Source organism: Ahaetulla prasina, chromosome 4 (assembly GCF_028640845.1).
Source record: "Ahaetulla prasina isolate Xishuangbanna chromosome 4, ASM2864084v1, whole genome shotgun sequence".
In the NCBI taxonomy this organism is placed as follows: domain Eukaryota; kingdom Metazoa; phylum Chordata; class Lepidosauria; order Squamata; family Colubridae; genus Ahaetulla; species Ahaetulla prasina.
Genome location: NC_080542.1, coordinates 34,443,716 through 34,470,518, shown reverse-complemented (window position 1 = coordinate 34,470,518; position 26,803 = coordinate 34,443,716). Strand labels below are relative to the sequence as shown.

Here is a 26,803-nt window from a genome sequence, read left to right as displayed (position 1 = left end):
CATAAAAGAAATTAAAAATGTGTGGATCACAAGTTGGAAGTACCAGGGCTATTTATTTTTATTCATTCATTTAATTTAGATGCTCTCCTACTCCAACTGATTAGGGTCGCTCACACTAAAGCATAACAAAAACTCAAAAAACTTCAAGATTCAAGACATTCCCATGTGGGGAGTGTCCTCCACGAATTCATCCAAGCCCTTTAAAAGCCAAATTAGTGTTCATTACTACCTTCAGTGTAATGAATTCCAGCAATTAATTATGCACTATGTGAAGAAATTATTGTCTATTCAAAATTTCTTCCAACCTCATAAGATGACCTTTTGGCCTACTATCTTAAGACAGAGGGTGAGGGAAATCCCAACAATTGATGAAGTTGATAGGAGTTACTGTCCCACCATTAGAATGATTAAACTTCAATCCCATGTATTTTCACATTCTCATCATTTTTTTAAGCTAAAAAGTTCCAAAGGAACTCAAGGGAAGCTGTTCCCCTTTGGTTACCCTCTTCTGTGTTTTTTCTAGCTTTTCATTACTGAGATCACCTTGTTTTCTTCAGCTGAACTCCATATGCTGAGAGTGCCATTGCAGTAAGTTTTGTATGCATAGAAATATGCAAGATATAGTTATTAAAGATATACCCCACTTTATAGCTTATAATAGTGGTAAGCATTTCCCAATCTACTGCACTCCAGATGTATTGGAGTACAATTTATGTCACCAACCAGACAGCAAGTCCATTAGGAAAGATTACAGGTACTACCGATAAGAATATTTGTAGCTCACCACCAGTAGTACTCCTGATGTTTTTACTTTGTTTGGTAATGAAATGTCTGCAAGAAAACAAGGTCAGAGAGCATCGAGGATCCTGCAATTACAGGTAGTCCTCCACTTACAACTATAATAGAAATTGCCCATTACAGTTATAATAATTTTATTTTATTTTTTCTTTAACATCCGTAAGTGTTTAGTGGACAGTATTATTTGGGTCAATACATTTTGCATACAATTCTGATAGTGATATTACCATTTAAATATACATAATCATACTTTTTCAACTTCTAACATTTGTGTATACATAGTAATCATAATATGTTCTATTATATTTCAGTATACATATTATTTTCCCAATTTCTACTTTCTACTACTTTTTTCTAACACTTATTAGACTAACCCCCATGTTAAAAAATATTCTATGTCTATCCATCATCTCTTGTCCTTTTTAGAATTTCAACTCTTATAAGCTTTTGGGTGAATCTGTCCTGCTTCTCCTCTGGTATCTTGTAGCTCTTTTTGTCATTTTTATTTAGTCTAAATATTTCTGCTGCCATAGCATCTCTCTTGCTGTTGGATCTTTAGAGTACCCATCCTTAGTTCCCCCATCATTTTTAAAGAATCTTTCTCATTATTCTCCTTTCGATTTAATTCTTAAAAAATATTCTATTTGTTCCGTATTCAAAATTATTGCTATCCTTTTGTCTACTCGTTTCATTTTTGATATTATCTCTATTTTTTCCTCAACACTTCCTGTTTTCTCCTCTATTTTCTGAATTTTTTGTTCATTTTTATTGTCAGTTGCTGGGGTTTTCCGAATCTTACCATTATTGTTAGTTGCAAAGTTGTGTCCAACCCATCACGAACCATGGACAACATTCCTCCAGGCTTTCCTGTCCTCTACCATCCTCTGGAGTCCATTTAAGCTCATGCGTACTGCTTCAGTGACTCCATCCAGCCACCTCATTTTCTGTCGTCCTCTTCTTTTGCCCTCAATCTTTCCCAGCATTAGGCACTTCTCCAGAGAGTCCTTCCTTCTCATTAGGTGGCCAAAGTTATTTGAGTTTCATCTTCAGGACCTGGCCTTCTAAAGAGCAATCAGAGTTGATTTCCTCTAGGACTCCTCTAGGACTGACCGGTTTGATCGCCTTGCAATCCAAGGACTGCAGGAGTCTTTTCCAGTTCAAAGGCCTCAATTCTTTGCCACTCAACTTTTCTTATGGTCCTAACTTTCACAGCCATACATTGCAACTGGGGAAATCTCACCATATCTTGCATCAATTCCATCATCTCCTTATGATTCCTTGTTATATCTTTCTTAATACATTGAAACATCAACATTATTTCTTTATAAACTGCATTTGTTTTCTCCTGCTGACACATTTTGTGCTGAGATGCTACACTAATCATTTCTCAATATTCCACCAAATTTTCAATATTCCAATTATGCAGAAACACCAAACCCACCAGTATTAATAAAATTCCCATGGTCCTGGAACTGTTCCTCAAACCGCCCTAAATTTATAGTCCTTAAAATTATCCAATTTGTACTCTCTGGTTTTTCCAAATGTTAAGTCTTATTCAATTTTTCTTTACATCTTAGTGTTCCAAATTGGCCCACCAAATTTCCCTAAATGCCTTTAATCCACAAAATCAGATACACAGTTTCAAAGATGTTTCTTGTTAATAGTAATCAGTCTTGCCTTAAAAATCTTCAAATGGCTCTCTAATACTTCCAGGCAGCTAAAATTTGAGTTGATGTGGAACCAAAATAAAAAAGCCTTCCAGATGTTGTTTGTCTTTCATTATTTCCTTTGTTATTAATGTATTTATCTCAAGTAATTCTTCATCCAAGGTTATTCCCATAAAACACTAATATTATATCTTCTTTGATCCATAGATGGCGCCCCCGCTCTAAAATCCAGCTGTAAAGACTGTAAAACTCTATAAAACTTGGAGGGGAGGGGAAGGAAAAATGAAAAGCAAAATTCCTCTTTCTTTAAAATTCTTCCAATAATCAAACAATATTATCCACAAATTAAATCCCTTTTCACACTGCTAACAGTCCCAAACCAGTCTTTATTGTAAAGCTTCACAATCTCTCCTTAATAGTTTGTTTCACTTTTAGGTATGTGATCTTTCTCCATATAATAAATTGCCCCTTTCTTAATGTCGTGGGGAATCTTTTTTTTTAAGTGGTTTTTTTTTTTTTGGTTTTAAGTCTCTAATATAGAAGTTGAGTTATCTCACCCAGTTTCAATCCATTGCTCCAGCACATATTCTTCTTATCCCAGTTGTCACAGCTTCAGTCTTGCCAAAAATGGCTATCCTCTGTTGCTGGTCAGGAGGGTTTTCTTTGGATCAAACGAAAAAATTGCTGTTTCCTCGTGATATGCAAAGCATACCTCCTTTCTTCACCACCCCTCCAGGGTGGCTTTGGCCCCCTAGGGTCTTCTGGCAAGCAGATATCGGCTGGATTTCGCAAAGCCCCCACAGAGTTTCGTTATCCCATATCCGTCCTGCTGCAACACCAACTGGTCAATACAGTTATAAAACGTGATGGTTGTAAAGTGGATCATCATATGTTCAGACCTGATTTTATGACATTTACTGCAATTGTAAAATGAATACCAAGATCATTAAGTGAATTCCATGGCCGCTAAGCGAACCAATTGTTCACAGTGGGCTGTTTTTGCCAAAAACTGGATGTAAACACCAGTTTTCAACAAAATGTTGTAAACTGTGGTCAAATGACCATGGGACATTGCAAATTGCTACAAATGTGAACCTGCTGTCGAATGGCCAAAACATGATCACATAACCACGCGGGAGAGGTGAGATGGCCATTGGAACTGGGTTGTAAGTTGTAAGTAACCCTTTTAGGGGCTCCATCGGTACTCTGAATGGTTGCTAAGCAAACGATCATAAATCAAGGATTACTTATATAATAAGAATCTCTGAACATATAAATGATCTTGGAACTCAGGAACACGAATTGTTGGCTCTCTTATCTTTCTTGCTGAAGTTGTCCAGAAGAATTGTACAACATACAATTGTTGATGCATTTCTAACTGAGCTACTGGGGTTCAGCAAGCTGTTAAGAGAGGAAACAAAACAACCACTGAGAAAGAAAGAAAGATACACTAATAGAAAAGTGCATTTATTGACTTTTAAACTTCCAAATGCAAAATACGTATTAGGAAATCCTGAAGATGCAGCAAATCAATGATACCTGCCAATGAGGAGGAAAAGGCAACATAGTGTATGGCTAAGACAGCTGAAATAGGCTATGATTCCAGAATGGCAGCATTTTCCAAATTCCTGCATCTCTCCTTTGAGAGTGAATACATATAAAGACCCATTATGGGGCTGGATTTTAAACCAATGATTCCTGAGTAGCATATTAAATTCTTTGAGAGCCTCTGAATACAAATATTCCACCGTTACATCTCAAGAGGTACACTGGGTTTTTCCAAATGCAAATTACATTTCAGACAAGATTACTATCAAAAATGTGTTCTGGAAAGAAATGGTCTGAATGTATTCTGGCCTGAAGAATGCAATTACAGAGATAGGAAAAGCTGCATAAACATTATTATGAACATGGATTCTACTGTATCTAGATCACATATGGTCAACTGAAAGAAAACGGGATTCAGAGTGGAGGTGGCTAAGCGTGTACTATGGCAGTCTATTGCTTTAACTGATTGAGATTCTAGTGCCTCTAATAACATAATTTACCAATGAGGGTGAAAAAAATCAATATATTTGTTAGGCAGCAACCTCCTCTAGTGGTTAACATTTTGAAGAGCTTCAATGTATGAGAAAAACCCTTCTTCTATTCCTGGAGTCTTCAGTATCATAATCTTATTTGATCCAAATTATGTAATTCCCAAACTCCCTGATTCCACCCAGTATCATTCATTTTTCATCTCATTCCCCACAGCTTCACTATTCACACAGAAATAAATATGGGCCTGTGATCTGAGGTTCTATGTCAGCTTATGCTCTTGATAGAAGTGATGGATTTATAGGCCTCTCATTCTCACCTGCATCCTTAAGACTTATCTCCCATAATGACACCAAACTGCTTTCTCAGAAGCCAATTTTGCCTGTATTTTGGCATAGTCCAGGTTTTTAACATATTCCCAGTTTTGATACTTCTGGGAGACAAGCTGCTCCCACTTTTCCCACTTTTAAACTCTCCACAAATACTGCAAGAAATGGCATTTGGGAGCATTTTCCTTTCATTTCCATTCTCCACTTTTAATCTTCCTCCAAAAGAAAGTATTTGGGGTTTCTAAATATGGGGTTTCCAAAATTTAGAGATGGGGATAGATGAGTTAAGGGCCTTCCAATCTCTCTCTCTTCCTAAAAAAACATAAAACAACAGACTGCAAATTCATTCCATCATTTTCTGTCATAGGACAAGCATATAATTTTAAAAATCATGAGGCAGAGATGCAATCATCTACCATTTCAAATATTGTCCATCCCTAATTAGTTCCAGTATCACAAAATCTGAGGCATCTAAATCAAGGGAAATTATATCTAAATTTGTTTCCCTCCACTTGCAGCTAGTTAGAATCCAACTCTAAATGTTCTGCCCTATAGGAATTTAACAAAAAATTTGACTTTCCTTTTACCATCCAGTTTCAGGAATAAGTGTTCCTAGCAATTAGCTGATGCACTAAATATATAAATACTGGGGTCTCTTCTCTCCTAAATCCACAATGAATAAAATAATATTTTATCCAATTGATCATTGTTTGGACTTCATGCTTGTCTGGAAGAGTATAATACAGTTTCACAAATGTGTTCATACAAGTAGAGCAGAAGTTAGCCAATGCAAACAGACCTTACCATTTATCTTGGGCTCTTTGAGAATTATCAATGCTCAGAAGCCCCACGATATAAAAAACTGCACATTCAATGAGAACCATCACTATCATATTCATACTCTTGAATCCAAAGTAAAATGATTCAAAATCTCTCTGTCTCTGCCTACTCAACCCAGGAGTGTTGTTCAGGCCCAGCAGCATACCAAGTGGAAATTTTGTTCACATTTTCTTTAAGTTTCTGAAAGACTGGAAACAGAAACCTAAATCAATTCTACTAGGGGATACCAAACCCTGAACCCTCATGGGTGTAATTGAAGACCTTAATCTTTCATTTTCTATTGCTCAAGAAATAAGACAGCTGTTGAACTGTCCTTGACAAAAATATCTAAAAAAATAGAAATGACCCCGCATCATAAAGAAAGGATATGAGCTCATTTAGCTGCCAGTGGAAAGGAGCAAAGAGTTTCAACAATGCAGTAAAACCAAAAATAAATAAGCAATTAATTAAAATCCTCCCAGTTTCTTCTCCGGAGGTCTTCTCCTCTCCCTGGCCTGAAATCAAGCATAGTCCCTCAAGTCCCCTGGGTTATGCTCAGCCATCTGTGGCCAAAATGATGGAGGCTCCAAAAATCCCAACGTTTTGGCCAATCAACTTCATTTGATTCCAGAATTCAACTCTGCGAGAATCATGCCAAAAACCAAGATTGCCATCAATGAAGAGGATGACCAGAGGAAGAATTACCGACAGGATCTGAGCAGCTGTGGTGATGTAATAACCGGATAGAAAGGACAGAGCAAGGACACCGTAGAGAACAAAGAGAAGCTGTAGGAGGATCTCCCCACCCAGGATACCACCAAGATAGGCCAGGCGATCTTCTTTGCTGTGCTGAAGAGAGTAAGCCTGAAAAGAATAAATTGGAATGTTGGTTTACAGCAATCTTTAGGCTAACCCTTCTACAAGGTATGCCTATTGGGAGACGAATATAAACTTCCATGCAATTTCTATTTCTCCAATTAGTGCTGTTAGGAAATCCACACTGGATTTATTAAACTCCAAGTGGGACATGAATGTATCTTTTTATTGTTTGCATCAGATTGTTTTTTCAGGTTCAGACCTGTTCATGGTTTTCTTTGGTTTTTCTCCCATAGTTGGATGACTACATTTTTCAAGATATACATTGGATCCTGCTGAATTTCAACTAAAGACAATTTTGGACAGAAGCAACAGAAACAATTTTGGAAATCATTTATTCTTTATTTATTTTTTAATTTTGGAAATTAATTATTTAATCCTTTATTCTAGAAGCTTATTCACTCTCATCTTAGAATGTAGGATTTCAAAAAATGGGAAGAGATTCCTAGCCTCCCATCCAAAAGTTTCCAACAGAAATCCAATAGCCCCCACTCATCTATCTCCTCATCCTCTGATCTTTTGGCTGCCCTCCATTCCGCTACCCTGCACCCCTGATTCCTCCCACTGCTGACGAGAAAACCAGCCAAGGCACCTGCTGGCCCTTCACAACACTTTATACCTTGCACTCCAAACACACAAACCCATCCCCAGCCAACCTTAGAATAGAAACAGCTGGAAGGGACCTTGGAGGTCTTCTAGTCTAGCCCCCCGCTCAAGCAGGAGAATCTATACCATTTCAGATAAGTGACTTTCTAGACTCTTAAAAACAAAAAAGACCTTTGCTGTTTCTCCTAGAATAGCTTAGTGAGGCCTCCATGGTAAAGGTCAACTGGGGACAGAAGGCAGGGCAGCCAAAAAGACAAATATGTGGAGGGTGGAATAGTTGAGTTGAAGCGAGGCAAATCTGCTGAAGGGAGTTTACCAGGCCCAGCTGGGGAGGAGGCAGCAGGACAAAGCTGGCAATTTGTGAAGGGCAGAAGCCTGTGGACCTTGCCAACAGCAGTGCAGTTTTCATCTAACAGCTACAACTGGGACTTATCAGAATTGCCATTGCTAAGCCATGTGGTCACATGTTTCATCTAGTGACTGCTTCATTTAGTGATGGAAATTCTGATCTCAATAAGGGTCACTAAACAAAGACTACTCATAGACAAATAATGCTTCCTGTTTATGTAACACAAAGCTTGGTGGTTTTGTATGAAGTTTGTGGAATTCTTGATGCTCTCTGAGCTTAGTTGTTGGCTAGCAGATGTTTTATTATTTGCACTGATGGTATTATTTAATTCAAAATGATATATATGCAAATAAACAAGCAAACCTGGAGAATTCTAAAAACTCCACAATTCAATCCTGAGCTACGAATCCTACATTCTACTGGAATATCGCATTTATTGTACTTTAGTGACATTTGCAGAATCTTAAAATTATATTTTAAGAAATAAACATAAGCTCTTATGTTTGTGTGCATTTACACATGAGCACTTATGAGACAGTTCACTATCTGCAAGGACTGCTGATCTCTGATCTGATCCCTGACTTATGGTGCACGTAGTATGACCACTATCTGTCTCATTATTATTTTTTAATCCTGTAGCAGCAAACTTAGTAAAAGAGGATGAAAAAGAAAGAGAAAGTCGATTCAGACCTTTTTCATATACATACCACACAAATGAGGTAGATTCCAATGAAAACTTGCCCAGTAGATTGCAATGATCTGTTCCGTGGTTTCTGACGGTAGATCTCACCAGCGCCACTTGCCAAAATCAGAAATCCACCTATTATGGCTATTGTTCGTGAATACATTCTCACCTGCGTCATGCAAAGTAAACAAAATGTGCCAATTAATAAAAACAGGAATGCCTATTTTTTTATTAATCCTCCCAATCCTATAAATTTTTCATGTTGGACTCAATATCCTCTATATATTAATTTCTGAAAAAATAATTTTATCTGATTTTGTACTGATAATTTTCTTCGAGAGATGAAAAGTGGCTGCCTAAATATGGGCACACAGATTGTAGATTATATATTTATCATCCCTTCTTTTCACAGCACAGGGATAATTTTCCATTAACCTTACTTCATTATGTTCAACCAGAAATATACCTATCAGGTTTAAATATATAAGGATTTGAATATAAAGGGAAATGACAATTAACAAAAAGTGTGAGCCTCAATAGAAGAACTAAATTTAGGCATATTACATGTAAAGTTAAGTTCTACATGTTTATTTCTGATCAACTTCTGATAATGGAAGGCACCAAATAAAAAATAATTATGAAGCTGAAAGCAATTAATTAATCACCATTTAACTGATCAATATAATTACAGCCAGTACTGTTTCTATAGACCCTCAAGGTAGGGAACAATCTTATTTGGACACAACCTGACTTCAACTGCTTTGGATAGTTCACAAATAATAGCATAAAAACCACTAAAACAACAAGATAGCATCTGGGGACAAAAATGAACAGAAAATAAAATTAGCAAACATGTCCAAGGGGCCCCACCTGTCTCATAACAAGGCCTAGGAGAACAACCAATCTTCAAGGCTTTACAGAACACTTATAGGGTGACAGCCATGTGGTTTTCAGGCAGGGTCTCATTCAAGAGGGCAGGCATGGCACCAAAAAAGGTACTCTTACTGAGGACTAACAGATGAGATTGTTTAAGAAGGGATCCAAGCACACCAACTCTGCTAGCATGTACCAGCCAGGCAGAATCTATGGGAAACAGGGTCTTTCATGTAACTTATTATATGTAGAATATTTTGGTAATAATCAGCACCTTGACTCACACTAGGAAGCATACTGGCAACCAGTGCACATTGAGGCACGTCTATTACTGCCCGAACTGCTCTATTCTGGACCACCTAAAGATCAAATGATTTTCAAATATAACTTTCTGTACAGCACACTGCAGTAGTTGAGCTTTGAGGCTGCTGTCTGAAGGGCTTCGCTTCCCAACCTGGGAAAGAGTACAACTGGTGTATCAGAAGGAGTTGAGGAAGGGGCCACAGTTGCTGCCTGCTCTTCAAGAAGAAGTGTTAATCCAAGAAATCTCCAGATAGCACATACTCTTGAACAGGAAAGTTCTACCCCATCGGCTAAGAGTATGCATGGAAAGTCCTAGGATCTATAAGACTATAATATCTCTAATATCCACAGACTTGGTAGGATAGAGTCATAGTCAGTTCCTCCACATCCAGACATTGGGACTCAATAGGGGGGAAGATACCTAAGCCTCCAAATATTGTCAGAGGAAAACTTGTATGTTCATTCTTTTTCACTGACTGATAGGAGATGTAAATACCTGGAAATGTTTTCACCTCTATAAAATGAATAATTATTCCAGCATAAAATATATGCTATCTGTCTGTCTCTAGCTATCTAGCTATCTATCAAATTTAAAAACCGCCAATTTTGCTTACAGAGCACTTAACTGCACAGGTATATTTTAGAACAGAGGTCACCAACCTGTGGTCCGTGAATTACTGGTGATCCGCAAGAAAATTTTGGTGGTCCACAGTGCACCCGGGTGGACGAGCTGCTCCAGGATGACCAATGGCCAGTCCTGTGACTAGAGCTCTTCAATACGGGACCAGCCAGGCGGCTCGTGGTGGGGCTCAAAATCTCCGCCGTAGAGGGAGGTATATGCAACTTGCAACTTCGCAGGTGTAGCAACATGCAAGGAGTAGCACAGCCCTCACTGGCCAGGATCAGATAATGGTGTTTTTGCGACAAGGGGGGTGGGTGGCAGCACAGGCAGCCCGAAGCAACGGGTATCGACAACCCATGGCTCTTTCGTCCCCCTGCTGTGGCTTCCTGTTGAATGATCCCACAACTGGCTGTCCCTGCCACTTGCCCTCCCAGTCATTCCTCACCTGGCCTGAGAAGGGAAGGGCAGGGAATGGAGATTCACTCCATATTCCAGAGCAGGAGCAAAGCTTCATCTCTTGCTGGGTCTTGCAGGTGTTTCCCTGAGAGACCGACATGACAGAGAGAGAGAGGGGAGAGAGAGAGAAAGAGAGAGGAGAGAGAGATATGAGAGAGAGAGAGAAAGATATGAGAGAGACAGACAGAGAGGGGGAGAAAAGAAAAAGAAATGAGACAGAGATGAGAGAGAGAGACAAAGAAAGGGTGGAGAGAGAGAGAGAGAGAGAAAGAGATGAGACAGAGACTGACAGACAGAGAGAGAGAGATGATGAGAGAGAAAGAGACACAGACGGGGGGAGAGAGAGAGAGATGAGAGAGAAAGAAAGAAAGGAAGGAAGGAAGGAAGGAAGGAAGGAAGGAAGGAAGGAAGGAAGGAAGGAAGGAAGAAAGGAAGAAAGAAAGGAAAGAAGGAAAGGAGAGAGGGAGACAGACAAAAAATGGAGGAAGAGAAAAAGAGAGATGAGAGACAGACAGATGGGGGGAGAGAGAAAGAGAGACAAAGAGAGTGGGGAGAGAGAGACAAAGAGAGATAAGAAAGAGAGACAGACAAAGTGACGGGGGAGAGGAGAGAGAGAAAAAGAGATGAGAGAGACAGAGAGGGGAGGAGAGAGAGATGAGAGATCCTGGTGTTTTGTTTTCTGTGGGAAATAGGTCCAAATGGCTTTTAGTGTTTAAGGTTGCAGAAACAGGCGGCTTAAAAAAGTGTCTGAAGGACCCCATCCCGTCACTGTGAGTCCAGGGCAGGTGCTTCAGTGAGTGGTGTGCTGGATTTGTATTAGTAGTCCGCGGGATTTAAAATTATGAATTTAGTGGTCCCTGAGGTCCGAAAAGTTGGTGAGCCCTGTTTTAGAAGATCCTCTTTTGCTAGCACTGAAAAATGCAACACGTGAAACAGAATCTAATCAAAGGAAAAATGCCAATACTGACACTCCATCCAACTTGAGCCTGTTAATTCTGCAATAAAGCAGATCTATGACCAGAGTTCGAATGCCAAAAATGGAGCAGATAATTTTCTCACCTTCAGCCAGTCTGCATAATGTGCATAGCCTCCAACATATGCTGCATAGGTGCTGATAGCCAACTGGAGCGCAGCCCCCAAAGCAAACCATCGACGTTTCACACCAAAGGACATAAAACTGGCACATAAAACCGCTGCACCCATGTCAAAGTAGAGAAATGGGACAGGGATGTCTGGTTTCCTGTATAAGGAAATAAGAGTAGAAAATTATTCCATGAAAACAGAAACAAATGAACATGGCACACAAGAGAGGGTGGTACACATGCAGAACTTGGCCTTAATTGCCAAAGAATACAGCCCTACTTGGAATTGACAACATTTCTGTATATTTTTCTTAAAAGTTAAAAGAAACCCCTACCCAATAGGCACTAAAACCTAAATATGTATGAAATTACAGTACTGGGAATTCAGCATTAAGTGTTGAGGAGTACAAGCAGTTACAAAGATTAAGAAATTCATTATTAAAAACTACTATCAGAGAGAAGAGAGAAAATAATGCTCTATCCATGAGATGAACATTTCTGAGCCACATACCTCACTTTTCTTTTACATAACTTTCTTGGATAACCTTTTATCAACATTCTATCATTCTTTGCTTTCTTATCAATTTTATTTCATATTCCTCAATGAAATACAGAGAAGAGATACACACGTTTAGCTCAGGGGTGAAATGTAAAATTTGTTACAACTGGTTCTGTGGGCATGGCTTGGGGGGGGTAATGTGACTGGGAGGGCGTGGCCAACTTTTTTTTTTTTTTACTTTTAAAAGCATTTTTTCTACAACCTCTTCGGCTGAAGAGGTTGTAAAAAAAATGCTTTTAAAAGCCTGTGATGATCAGGCAACTCAGCTGGGATTGCCAGAGGGAAAAAACGCTTTTAAAGGGTTCTGACAATCCCAGCTGAGTTGCCTGATCACCGAAATCTTTTAAAAACATTTTTTCTACAACCTCTTCAGCCGAAGAGGTTGTAAAAAAATGGCTTTTAAAAGGTTCTGGCGATCAGGCAACTCAGCTGGGATCGCCAGAGGAGCCTTTTAAAAGCTTTTTTTTTACAACCTCTTCGGCTGAAGAGGTTGTAGAAAAAATGTTTTTAAAGGGTTCTGACGATCCCAGCTGAGCCGCGCAATCATGAGAGGCTTTTTTTTTTACTTTTAAAAGCATTTTTTGGCCGAAGAAAAAATGCTTTTAAAAGTAAAAAAAAACCCTCTGATGATGGCGCAGCTCAGCTGGCGGGGGGGGGGGGGCAGGGATTTTTGCTACCAGTTCTCCGAACCACCCACTGCCATCGCTACCGGATCGGGCAATCCAGTCCGAACCAGGAGCATTTCACATCTGGTTTAGCTGTATATTTGAAGAGCTACGTGACTGTTCAAAGGCATGTAAACAAGTGCAGGTGTGATCACCTGTGGCAACCAGGAATCATCTCTAAGCAACCTGACATAAAGAACTTTGGAAGTACAAGAAACAAAGTGCTGTTTTTCCCTTCTGACTAGCAGATATCACATAAGAAGAGTTTACATTTATTTTTGTTTTTATTGATTTGCATTTTACCTATTCCTACATGTTCTAGGTAGCTGAGTTATAGATAACCAACCTTCATTAGTCAATCTGCAAGGCTACCATGAAAGACAGAAAATTACAATGGGCAAGGCATTAATAATCTATTCGAAACAGCAGTTTATCCACCCACTCCCCAAAAAAGAGTTGATGGGATATTTACTATAAATCTGAGAGAACCAAGTAGCCTTCAGATGACAGTTAAGAAATAACGGTTAAGAGCCATCATGATTTGGAGAGTCATTAAAGGTCCATTTATATTATTATGTTTGGTCAAATAGTCAGCCAGATGTGTAGATTAGATATGGCATTTTGGTCCACTTATTGAGTTGTTCCCAAGAATCTAGGGTAGGACCTGTTGTTATTTGGTGTTGTGTTATAGGTACTGTCACAAGATATAAGCGGTTCCAAGTAATTGTGCTCTAGTTATTTTGGGATTGCGCTCAAAATCCCTCTTACTATTGGTATTATCTTTGCTTTCTATATCAGGGGTCTCCAACCTTGGCAACTTTAAGACTTGTGGACTTCAACTTCCAGAATTCCTCAGCTTTGCTGGCTGAGGAACTCTGGGAGTTGAAGTCCACAAGTCTTAAAGTTGCCAAGGTTGGAGACCCCTGTTCTATATCACCGTCGTCATCATCATTGTCATCATCATCACACCACCACTATCATCATGCCCCATTCCTAATGGGCTAGATCAGGTACAATGAAGTGAAAAGATAATAAAACTAAATACAAATGGTTACAATAATATCAATAATTATTTATATAACATCATGGGTGTGTAGTAAAACTTGTATAACTATAGAATGTGTTCATGCAACTTGGTTACAAAATGCAAAGAAAGTGAAAGCCATATACACAGCTTCTTGAGAAAGGTATTCTATAAAATAGCAGCTGTCACTGAGGTGATTCTGACACGTGGTCACATCTTACATATTACTCAAGAAGAAAGGCCTGCAACAGAATTCCCTCATGGCAACTGGTCCAAACAATTTTACCGAGTTGCTACCTGATTTATGGCTGTCACCAGCCTCACTTCCAAAACAATAGGCTCTCCGTTGACCTAACAGAATGAAACTTAAACTCAACAAATTTGGAGGAAACCAGCTGGATAAGGTTGTTCTAAATCAGTTTTCTTTAAAGTGTGCTCTGAGGATTCTTGAAAGTCCCTCAAGATTTTCCTCAGGAGCCTGCAAAATCAAAGTTATTTGATAGCTTATGTTGAAAAAAATACAATATTAAAATCCCATCGAACAATTGTGAGATGCAATCCAGCAACCATGCATCAAGGTTAATTGTTAATACTGCAAATATTGATAAATATAACCAATGATAACAAAAGTTCTTTTAGGGTCGTCCCAAAAAGGTAGGAGAGTCCTGAGAGGCAAAACGTCTAAGAAATACATACTATTATAAACTTGTAATTGCCTCCCCAGCCCTCGGATCCAATCATTCTCCCTGCTTGATCCACCATTGCCCATCTTGAGATCCCGCCACCCATTTTTTTTAATTTAATTTTGTCATAACAGTATACATAAACATTGTCATAAGTAAAAAACATATCATTATATATATATATGTAAAGAACATGTAAAGAATATGCATTAGCTATATTAATTTGATATAATAAAGGGAACAATAGGACAGGAACGGTAGGCACTTTTGTGCTCTTATGCACGCCCCTTAGCTCTTATGCACGCCCGGCAACCGTCCTGATCCCCTTTTATCTCAGCATAAACTCAGCCGTTATTTAATATATTTATATACTGCGCATCCCAGAGATTTCCATCCCTCCCTTTCATCCCCAGCTCCTCCTCCAACAGGTCCTACTCCCGCCCCCGCAGTGCGAAAGCCCGAGCCTCTCTCCCACTCCATTCATTCTCACGCACACCTTCTCCGCCCACTGAGTCCCACATTACAGTCCCCAGACTCCCACCACTTGTCCACGATAAGAGATTAACGCGGCACTCTCGACTTCTCCGGCCTTAAAGAGTTTGTCTCCGGATTCTAAATGGACGGAGGCTGCGGGCATCGATTACTCTCTGCACACGCTCAGAGGCACTGCAACTTTCAAGAAGAACTTAACTCACCGGCGAACCTCGGCGCGCTCGGCGTTGAGCAGAAGGCCGCTGAGACAGTGCCAGAACGGGAAGCGAGTGAGCAGCACCGACCCGATCCGCATTAGCATCCGCAGCACACCGCGCCGCCTCCCGCTACCCGCCGCCATCTTGCGACAGGGCGGAATTACTGGCATATCCCGTTCCTACTAGAAGGTCCTCCTTGGTCCGTTAGAGCATCGCTCTAAAGTCCCGGTACAAAACTTTCCCTACAGAAACCGATGCCGTACTCCAAAGGTTCCTTACTTCTTGCTATAAACATTAAAAGTCGTTTGCTCGGATTTTGTGATTGCCACTCCACCTATATTATTTAATTTAAATTGCTTCTAGGCAATTTAAAATAGAAATCCAACACAATAGTTCCGTGCTAGGGAAGCTGCCCCATATTATTGCATACCGGTTAGAGTTCGTATGTCACCATCAGCACCGTTCTCATCTCACCAACATCGTGCGATTTGCTATAGTACATAAAAGACTACAAAATTCTAGGGCTCTGCATCGAGAAACTCGTAGCCTGATATTTGAGGAAACGGTGAAGACAGAGGATATGAAAATGGGTTACACAGAGGAACCAAATGCGAAGCAGGGATTGTGACACGTTTCATAAAACTACGGTATAGGAGACTTACGCACCAAGTGGGAGTTTGAGAATATGTCCAGTTTGGTCTAGTGTTAAAGCACCAGGCTAGAGTTATAGTCCCGGATTATGCATGAAAACTAGGTGACCTTGTATCGGTTACTCTCTCTCTGTCCAACTCACCTCACTGGGTGATGATTGTAAGGAAAATAGGAGGAGAAAGGCGCATTACGTATGTTCACCACCTTGAGACATTTATAAATATAATAAGATAGGGAGGGAGAAGAAAACCGGAGGGATGGATTACCTCAACTTGTGGGCGAACATCCTAGTAGAGCTGTAACTAAGACATGGATTATTCTTCAGATTTAAGACAAAAACAGATCATAAGAGAGAACCATGAAACACACTTCCGAAAATTATGCTTTTTCTATTGGTGAATATGGGTTGGTTATCTGCTCAGCTTGAGCTAATTTATATCAAAAAATGGTGATTTTCAGTTAACATAAAAGCAAGCATTAAGCATAAATAATGAGTTTTATTTGCAGGAACATTTAACGTTTCAATATCTTTGAGTTAGAATTTATTTTATTTATGTCTTACATTGAATATTCTGCTCTTTGCCTAAGTAGATACCAGAGTAACAGTATGAGGGTTGCATAGAGCAGAGGTTCTCAAGCATTTTAGTCTCAGAACCCTTATATAGTCTTAAAAATCAGGATCCCAAAGAGCTTTGTTTAGGTGGTTTAATATCTGTTGATAACTTATGAATTAAAACATAGACATTTAAAAATATTTTTCTTCATGGACCCCATGAAAGGCTCTCTGAACTCCCAGGAGTTTGCAGACCACGCTTTGAGAACTACTGGTATATTAAAAAAAAAAAAAACTATTGTCACAAAATGAGCCCCAAACTGTCCATTTTAATTCCAAGGGCCAATTATTATATTGATTTCACAGCCTTTCCATTTTGCAATCTTCCAGGAATACAATTTCCTTGTTTTCCAATCAGCAAATAAATTGTCTGCATTGACAGGGAATTGAAAGAATCATAATCTGTCACATTTCAAAAGAAGGGTTAGATTTCATTCTCTTTTCCTTTCTTTAATTTGAGTTGATCAACTGTATTTATTTGCTATAAAGATGCTTCAATGATTTTAAAATGCTGAACAGCAAAAGAAAAACAAGTTAAACTTTCAAAAATATAAAAAATTGGGTTGATATTTTTATAATCAATTTAAGTCATATTTAAAGATCCCTCAAATTGAGTTCTTTGCTACCCACAGCCATATACTAATACATGTACAAAATGTTAAAAGAACCATTGTCACTCTAAGAAATCAATCTTCTCTGATTTTTTTTTATGGGAAAGCAATCCACAATGCCAAATTCTAAGTTTTTAAACAATAAAGTTAAAGCCATTCCATAGCATCAGATGGGAATAAATATCACAAAATATTCCATATGGTACCCATTTGGATTAATAAACACATAAGCAGTAAATGAAAATTAAGGCCACCCACAGAAAGTAAAATGCAAAATCATGTAATAATTAATACTGTACACATTCCAGATCAATTCTGTAAATTACTTATTCGTTGGATAAAATGTTTGCTATTTCCTGACACCACCGCAGATTAAATTATCTGATGAAACTATTCAAAATAAATGGTAAGATTTCCAAAGACTCTGTATCTTCTTCCAATAAACAGATAAGAAAAGAATTCAAAATGCTTCCAAGCAACGCATCTGCATTTATATTGATGTATCTCACAAAAGCCAAAGAAAAGTCATGTAGCTAAGGATCTATGTCCACCACATATGCTTTCAAGGTCCTGCAGTGATTTAGGTTATTTTTTGCGATAAGCCAGAGAAGGAAAAACCATCTTAAAAGTTCTAGGAATTTTCAGAACATCTGTTCAAAGTCTGAGAAACTCCAGGGAGGCAATCAACTTTCCATCCTCAGGATTTCAAAACAAAGTCATATGAATCCTTTTTTAAAAAAAGAGAGAGAGAGAAAGTTATAAATCTACTACATGTATTATCCCAGGAATCTCTGGGTTCATTGAACTTGTTGTCCACACCAATTAAAATGCAAGACAGAAATATCTTTAAAATCTTTATTCTGCAGAAGAGGGCACTTTTTATTAAAATTTCCAAAGGATTTCTTCTAAGGCAATGGATTTTAAAAGGTTATAATCAGAAATATTATGACTCCATTAATAATTACAGTTTCATTGGCAAACATAGTTAAAATACATTCCAAAAATTGTTGGCACTATTGGTCAAAATGTGGGCACCGTCGTTGCTAGGGAAATATGAACTGGTGGACGGATGGCCCATCCATTGCTAGCATGGGTAATGCCTGCCTCATTTCATTCTATGAGTGAAATTTCTAAGGCTTTCTACAGTCCAAACTTGTATTGTTCTAACTTTCATTTAGTAAGATATCCTGTTTTCATAACTGTTCCTTTATTTTACATCCCTCCCCCCATTCCATCTAATTCAGGAGATCTCTAATGCCCAAATAAAAACCATACTAATGGAAGACTTTAGCTAGACTTGGAGCTGTTGCAAATATCCTTCCTGATGAGGAAAGGGTGAAACCCCCCTCCCCCATCTCCCACACTTCCTGGAATTTTTTGAAACAAGGCAGATTGGCCCAGGCCATTTTTATTCTGAGGTCAAGCTGACACTTAGATGGAAAAATGATAAATATCCAGGAATATCCCATCTCCCCTGTCTCGGGTTCACATAAGAATATTAGTGTACATAATTAGAGAGGAAATAATATAGAATATAAAGTCTTTTCCAAATATATTGACTTTAAGGAACTAAGACTAAGGAAGATACTCAGAAATGATTCACACCGTGGTCAATGTCTCTTCGCATTTCTACCATCAGGTAGAAGACATCAGAGCACAGCCAGATTTAAAAATAGTTTCTGTCCTTGGGCTATCAGATTCTTACAACACAACCACAATCACTCCAAACACACGCAGAAATGTATGACTAGTTTTTCTTTTTTTCCCCTAATTACTTGCATAGGGATTATTCTTTATACTATTTATGTTGCTTGTATTTTTTGTCATGGATTGCACTAGTGAGGCTAAAACCAGTTTTGTTGTATGCATGATGTACAATGACAATAAAGGCTATACTATACTAAACTAACTCTATATACTGGAAATTTGAAATAATTAAATCGAACTTTAGGTCTAGTTCATACATGACACAGAAATAAAGGAAAATTAAAAGCTAGAGTCACTTCATCAGGGCCATCAAATAATTTAAAAACCTCATGGAAGCACTTTTTGACTTTCACACTCCAAAACAATTCATAACCTTGGTTTTTAGGGGAGGGCCTAAAAATACATAAATCCAATTGCATGGACAAGAAATCATTCTTTTAAAAAATCAGATCAGAATATTCAGATGCATGCGCACACAAAAATAATAAATGGGGCATACTAAAATCTGAGGGCATCATCTGAATTCTTACAACAAGAAATTTGACTGATGGTGGCATTTTCAGGACAAAAATCCTGGAAATGTTCACAGAGCCTACAACTTTTCACTTAAAATTCATCTTCAAGAAGGATAAAGGACAAGCTGCTGATCATATGGATACTTCTGAGAGAGCGTGCAAGCTCTAGTTTCTTGATAGAGACTGGAACTTACATCCTTGTAGAATTATTCAGGCATAACAGATTCCAATGGGGCTTCTTCCAAAGTCTGCCCAGTTCAACGCTCATTCTTAGGTGACACAAGTATTGAAGCAGGCAGCAGGCAGAGAGCTCTTGATTACATGCACATCAACAGTATTTTTCTACATAATCTTTCTAAATTTGACAATCGTAAAAAGGCATCATTTTTCCAACACTAATGATCAAATTCATCATTGTCATGAGTTTGTTTAGTTTTGCATTTCTTATGACCCGTCACTGTGATTAGTAATTCACTCTCCACTAATAGTTTATGCAAATCATTGTTAAATAAAGCATGGCTTAGCACATGAAACCAAGCATCAGATGAGCAGAAGGCATCAATATTAACACGTGTTGGAAGCCATCGGCCAAAATGGAAGTGCCAGAATTGAAATGTAAAGCAAATGCAAGAAAATAAATTTGCAGGGAGGGCTCAAGAAAACCTAGTTGTATATAAGGCTTATATACTTCTTGTCCCAGTGGATACTCTGCATGAATTAATCATTAGGCACAATAAGGCACAGAACCTAAGGTCTAGGTATAGGTTAAGCTGCAGCAATTGTTTTATGATTCTTGCAGGACATTAAAAGTGTAATTCTTTGCCAATTCTTCTCTCTTGAGCACTTGGCATCATGATGGGTAAGCTTACTCTCTCTGTTGCATATATCATTTATCCACTGCAAAGGAGTCTACAATCCATCATCCAGCTGTCAAGAAATTATTCTGAGTTTGGAGTGTACATATTCCATCTGCCTCAAGCAAGGAAAAACTCCATTTAAAACCGGAGAGACCTTGTCTTTCCCTTGTTTAGTTTTCATTTAGTTATTGTTGAACCAAGATATCCCCTAAAATAAAAAGACAAATATACAAAGCATTTTACAATCTTTATCTTATTTGTCCTCACAACATCCCTGTGAGGTAGGTTGTCCCTCCTTGAGAATTGCCTCACATTCATTCAAGGAGTCTATGACTAAGGCAGGATTTGAACCCAAATCCCAACTTTGCTCTCAAAGTGGCAGATCCAGTTGCCTTTCTTCCAAGGCTTCTGATTTTACTTCCAATAGCCAAGGCCACATTCTATATACTGAGGAAAAAAACCTCCCTTTTATCGACCCTGTAATCCCTTAATTCGGGATAGAGTCAGGGCAACTGAATGGAGCTGAGCATTTACTGGCCGGATGCCCTTCTTGATGCCATGCAGATTTCATAGCAGATATTTTTTCTTTACGCCCTAGGAGAGAAATACTATATTTTTCAGACTATAAGATGCACCGGCGTATAAGACGCACCAAGATTTCGAAGAGGTAATAAGAAAAAAAAATTTTTTTGTTCTCCCTGGCCCCCAGGAGCACTCTGCAGGCCTCCCAAACCCTCTGCGCATCCCGTTTTTGTGAAAAAGGGGCCTATTTTTCACAAAAATGGGACGAGCAGGGCGGGGCTTCGAGAGGCCAAAAATGGCTGTATTCGGTATATAAGATGCACCAACATTTCCACCTTCTTTTGTGGGTGGGGAATCCATCTTATACACTTATGCACATATACCGAAAAATACGGCATTTGCCGCTATCTAGAAATGAACTCTCAAACCTTGAGAAATATCTTTATATATATATGTATGTATGTATGTATGTATGTATGTATGTATATGTATATGTATAAATATATACAGATACACACACACACACACACACAACTCTCCCAGATGTAATTTGTCCATTCTACTGTTGGCTAGTATGTGCAGCTTTTCCCATAAAGCTGGGCACCTCCCAGATCTGGCAGATAGGCAGTATTTTCATCCAAGTGTGACAAAGGGACGGTTTCTTCCTCGCTGATATGCCACTCCAATTCTGCCTTCAGAGATGGACGTTGATTGTCAGGAAAAGCAAGGGTGAACAGCACTTCAGGCTCACAGACAAACTTGTACACATAGCGCTCACCAGCCACCTATGTCACAGAAGGGAGAAAAACACAAGCACTACAGCAGTTGTTCTGTTCTTGGCAAATCCTCCCCCTACCCCACCCCCATCGCACACAGATGTCCCCGGAAGTGACAAGTATCTTATGATGCTTCTTTGTTCGACCTCTATTCTGCCATTTCCCAGAAGCTTAATTTGGCTTCATAGCAAACCAGGTGTTTTCCAAGAGTGGCATAAAGTCCTGGGAAAAAAATACTGGAAGAGCATTTTAAATATGTGTTTTTAAATATGCACATTTAAATATGCACATTTAAAATATGTGTTTTTTACTTTAAGTTAATGTCTGCATTTTAAAATTCATTTTACATGACCTTTATGCCATTCCAATCAAAAAAAAAAATCCCAATTCTCAAACTCTTGATTAAAACAGAAGAAAAGCACATAAACCAGGGGTGAAATGCTCCCAGTTCGGATTGGATTGCGCGATCCAGTAGCGATGGGGGCAGGTGGTTCGGAGAACCGGTAGCAAAAATCCCTGCTCCCCCCACTGCCCACGCTTCGCTGTTCCTCTTCTCTGTCCCTGAAGCGCTGGGTGGTGATATAGCTGCAAACGGCCTTAAATGACTGCCGCGGCACTTCAAAGGGCCGCACTACAGCTGATCTAGACCGGGACCTCTATTTTTAAAGAAGGTAGATCGGGGCCTCTCAGTAAAAGGTAATTGGTAGACCGGGGTCTCTATTTTTAAAGTAGGTAGACCGGTGCCTCCCAAGTTTTGTATACTTTATTATTTTTATTATTTATTATTATTGACCATGCCCATTCAGTCACCTGACCATTAAGTCACGCCCACAGAACCGGTAGGGAAAATTTTTAGATTTCACCCCTGACATAAACTATTTATGTTCATAAAATAAGATACTGTATAAAGACTGTGAATACACAGTCAATTCAGTCAAAAATATGCATGTATTGGAGGTTTCAACATAATAGGCATAAAGCCAACTGGATTATCTCAGTCCAATCACACTTTCTCAGCCTTAGGAAGAAAGCAATGGCAAACCAGTTCTGAAATCTCACCAGGAAAACTATAGCAACTTATACAGGCTGTTCTAAGAATCAATATTGATTCAAAGGTGTGTGTGAACACACATGCACACTCAAAATATAATATAATATGCAATCATAGCTTCACTGCCAGCATTTGTAACGCTTAAAGAAACAATCAAGATGGGAAGATGCTCAACCAGGGTTTTTTAAAAAGTAGATTTATAACCCTCATGAAAAAGATTTTTTTAATGGAATAAAATCCAAGAGCATCAAGTGCCCAACAAGATTATTAAAACAAACACTCCAATATAAAAAAGGAAAATGCTTCATTTTATTTTCCTGTATCCTTGAGACAATTATTCTGTTTTGATTGAGATCCAGTTCATGGTGCTGTTTGAGACAGATCTCTTGACCTTCCTACACACCAAGACCTAGTCCTAGTCTGATTCAGTGGTGGGATTCAGCCAGTTCACATCCCTTCGGGAGAACCGGTTGTTAACTTTCTGAGCAGTTTGGTGAACTGGTTGTTGGAGGAAATCATTAAGGCAGAGAACCGCTTGTTAAAATTATTTGAATCCCACCATTGGTCTGATTATTACTAAAGTGTTATAATGTTGCATTGTTGGTGGCCCTTCCCTTCAAATTTATGCCAATTAAGATTGTAGAATGTGCCATTCCCACTTTCTCTTGTATTTTTAATCCAATAATCAATGTTATGGCACAAAATATGTACCCTTACATAAAGTATTGAATAAAAACAATGAATAGATATTTAAACTAAGATCATCTGTGTTCAAAATGCTCCAGCTAGAAATTGTTAATGAGAGATTAACAATTGAACAATGAACAATTCTGGCAGTTTATTGACAGATGAGTGCCCACCTTCCCAAATTTAAATGGCATGTGCCAAGCATTCAAACTCCAGACCAACCTTTTGCATAATGCCTTTTTCATAATAGTAACGAAGGGAGCGACTCAACTTGTCATAATTCATAGCTGGACGATTCTTCTGAATGCCCCAAAGTCGTGCCACCTGCAGGGCCAATTCAGAGTGAGATCACATTTACATGCAAAGAAACTGGGACCAAGTCTTAGAGAGAAAAACCAAAACTTTCTATTCACATTCAGGCAATTTCTCTTAAAAATCCAAATGACAATTGATAGACAATTCTATGTGCACATTTCTTCTAGTATATCCAAATACTTTCCCCAATATTAGCACTTTTGTCTATGGAGATTCTCAATGATCCAGGTCATGGTTGTCCCAATGGTGTTTTTTTCCAAAAGGCAGCTGGATTTTCTTGGTATCTTCTCTGAAAACATTTCACTTCTCATCTTTTAGAGAAAGATGAGAAGCCTTTTAGAAAAAAGCCTTTTAGAAAAAAAAAAACTTTGGGATTAGCAGTTTTTGTAAGTAAACTTCTCCAATATAATGATTTTGGCTATGTACTTTGAACTCATATATAGGCTTGAGTTGCAGCTGAAGTAGCAACTTGAAAAAAACATAACATTAGTTTATAACTGGCTTCATATTTGTATATAACCTTGCGAAAAACATTTGCATTAAGGAGTTAAGTAAACAAATCTACTTTTTAGTTCAGAACACCCTCCTCTTTCTAACAACTGCATTTTTGTGGGGTTCTGAAGTTGATATCGTTCAATTAGAAAGTTAGATACGTGCAACTTTTTCTGAGCCTGTAACCGATATGTGTCCGTTGATACTTCAATCAGAAAATAAAATTACTCTTTTTCAATCACAGTATAGTTTGACAATTTTAGGAGCGCAGTGCCTGCCATCCTCAATATTCCAAGGCCAGATATGGTTTTAACTAGGTTCCTGTAATCCACTATCAATGAAGTATTATATAAGATGGTTTTCAGTTTTTTTAAAAAAAGTAACAGAAAATCTGACCTCTTCTGGTTCAATGAGTTTGAATTCCATTCCTCGACCAGTCCAGGCAATAAAATGGGAATTGCTTGGATCGTCCAGCAAAGCCATCAGGAACTGCCAAAGCTGCAGAGACCCACGCCGTTGATAAGGTGGGCCCTCGCGATAGCCTTCTTGCTTAAAATCCCCTATTAAGGGCAACATACAGTACAATAAAAGGGAAGAAAGAAACTGATTTTTAAAAAACCCTGCATTTTCTGGAGAAAATTCACAGGGAGGACCAATGCCATATCCTGAAATCAAACATCTACATTTTGCTTCCCCTATAGGCAAAAAACCCAAAGGGAATCTATTGTATCTACCAGCTTTCTCCAGCCTTTTGCTCTCTAGGAAGTCTGAGATGACAATTCCCAGATTTACTAACAAATCTGGCCAGAGAATAGTTGGAAATCTGGAAATTACAATCCCGATTAATTTGGGGAGGCTGTTATATTTCAAAGTATTTCTCTTTTATTATCGCACCATCTGTGAGGAAACTTAAGTGGAATTACAAATAGGCATGTTGATAAAGATATAGAGCAGGGGTGTCAAAGTTGCAGCCTGTGGGCTGGATGCTTCATGAACAGGCCATGCCCACCGCAGCTCCGTTAATGGGGGAAACGTCATAAAATGTCACATGACAGCAACATGATGCGGCGAGTTTCACATCCGTGATATGGATGCAGTGAGAAGCAAGAGGGAAATATTAGCAAGTGAACCCCCAAATTTTCAAAGATACAAAAACAGCCCTGGAGCCATCTTTAACTTGGAATCTTCAGGGCTGCCACAACGGTGAATGGGCAAGCTGTGGGAACAGAAAGGGTGGTAGTGGAGACAGTGTGGGGTGTATAGCCATAACATTTTTCCCTTGGGAGTCAAGGATGTTCAGCCTGCACCTGGGGAGGCGTGACTGGGAGTCAGCTACTGTTGGGACAGCGACCGGACTGGACCATGTGATGCCCATGTGGATGCAGGGGAAGGAACTTTGACTTTACTTTGGGTGTGGAAAACCCGAGGGCTTCAGATTCGGTTTTCCCCAGATGTGCCAATATGACATCTCTAATAAATTCAAGCTTTGAGGAAAATACCTGCCTTGGAGTTTTGATTTCGTTGTGGGTGTTACTTGGAACCCTGACATGTAGATTGTAAAGTTGATATTTACAAATCTAAGTTTTTACGCTTCACAAATAGCATGAAAAGGTGGATTCCATCTTGGATGCCCGTTCTCTGGAACGGGAGAAAATAATCCAAATATCTACCTGTAAAATGGACTGTATATTCCCTGGGATTAATATGGGGATATTTTGTTCAAGTTCAGATTTAAAAGATAATTTCACCAATTTGATACTAACCAAATATATAAAGCATGATGTAAGCTGAAGTCCAGCATATGTAAACTTTGCAAAATTAGGGGTGGTGGTGTCTACTATAAATGAAAAAGTAATGCTTAGGCAGTTGGTTCTCAACATTTTTTTTCACCACGGACTCCCTTCAAATGTCTTTTGTGGTCACAGACCATGACCATGGACCCCCAAGATAAGATTTAAATCATAACATTTCTTCAAGCCTTCGCAGATACCTTGCAATGACATTGCTGACCGCCAGGGGTCTGCAGAGCACTGGTTGAGAACCACTGGCTTAAGGAAATACTATATTTATGAAAGATGTATTCTTAGTTCAAACGGGTTTCTGTCCCGTGATGGTACGTTGCCGGGAACCCAAGGGAGATTTTTATCCCGGCTATTGACTTTTTCCATCTTTGTAGCCGAGGAAACAACCAAGGGAAGGCTATTATGCCAACCTCCGAGGTGGAGGTCATTAGATCGGGATTGGACTTTCGGCCCCTTGGTTGTTTCTGGACCCTTTGGATTTTCTACGGACTATAACCAATATCATCGCCCGAGTGGCCAGTAATATGACTAACTATCGGTACGACCGGAACATCTCCGCCGGTTAGGGATGGACATCCTTTCGCTGTATATTGACTATTTCCCATGAGATACTCGTTTGCCGAACTACTACGACTGCGAGGTTCCCCGCCTCGCAGGAATGGCCTCAAATTATCGAGGGCTTACCTTAACGAAGGGTCTTGGGACCCAGAGAGGTGGTATCTGACCAAGAAGAAGTTGTGGGGTTTTTAAATAGTTTTTAAACAAGGGTTTTTAAGGGGCGGATTTGTGGTGGGGTGAGAACCCGTCGGGGGATCCAGCCCTGTGCTAGTTCGCGACACTATTCCATCTTGTCTGAAGGCAGGGGGGGAGGACGTTCCAGGTTTAGAGAGTTGCTCGATCCATACGGTAAGTGGGAGTGGCAGATATGGCGGGGGGGGGGGGCCGTACCGGGTTGAGGGAGCACGTGTTCGATGTTTGAGAGCGATCGCGTGCTCCGGCCCCTCAGTCCCTACCCGTTCCTCGGGTGGCCATGATCCTCAGAGCTTGGATCTTCGGCTGATGTTATGTAATGCCCGGTCCGT

General features: G+C 39.2%; 2 protein-coding genes across 4 annotated transcripts in view; both read right to left on the bottom strand.

Annotated features, from left to right (window-relative positions):
- Positions 1–15,280, bottom strand: part of TMEM101 (transmembrane protein 101) — a 53,252-nt gene extending 37,972 nt beyond the window's left edge. Inside the window, exons 1-4 of one of the 2 annotated variants that reach the window (XM_058181798.1) lie at positions 15,129–15,280; positions 11,480–11,660; positions 8,189–8,335; positions 6,356–6,514 (exon numbers count right to left, since the gene is read on the bottom strand). In XM_058181798.1, coding sequence (XP_058037781.1) covers positions 6,356–6,514; positions 8,189–8,335; positions 11,480–11,660; positions 15,129–15,265 — 624 coding nt within the window. In that variant the 5' untranslated portion in view covers positions 15,266–15,280. Of the gene's footprint in view, positions 1–921; positions 6,515–8,188; positions 8,336–11,479; positions 11,661–15,128 lie in introns of those variants that run through there. The other variant, XM_058181797.1, reaches the window with a different exon arrangement.
- A 2,604-nt stretch (positions 15,281–17,884) lies between these two features.
- Positions 17,885–26,803, bottom strand: part of ETV4 (ETS variant transcription factor 4) — a 48,734-nt gene continuing 39,815 nt past the window's right edge. For both annotated transcript variants that reach the window (XM_058182312.1, XM_058182313.1), the window contains 3 exons: positions 24,316–24,479; positions 23,335–23,436; positions 17,885–21,383 (listed from right to left, as the gene is read on the bottom strand). In XM_058182312.1, the coding sequence (XP_058038295.1) occupies positions 21,168–21,383; positions 23,335–23,436; positions 24,316–24,479 (482 nt within the window). In that variant the 3' untranslated portion in view covers positions 17,885–21,167. The remainder of the gene's footprint in view (positions 21,384–23,334; positions 23,437–24,315; positions 24,480–26,803) is intronic.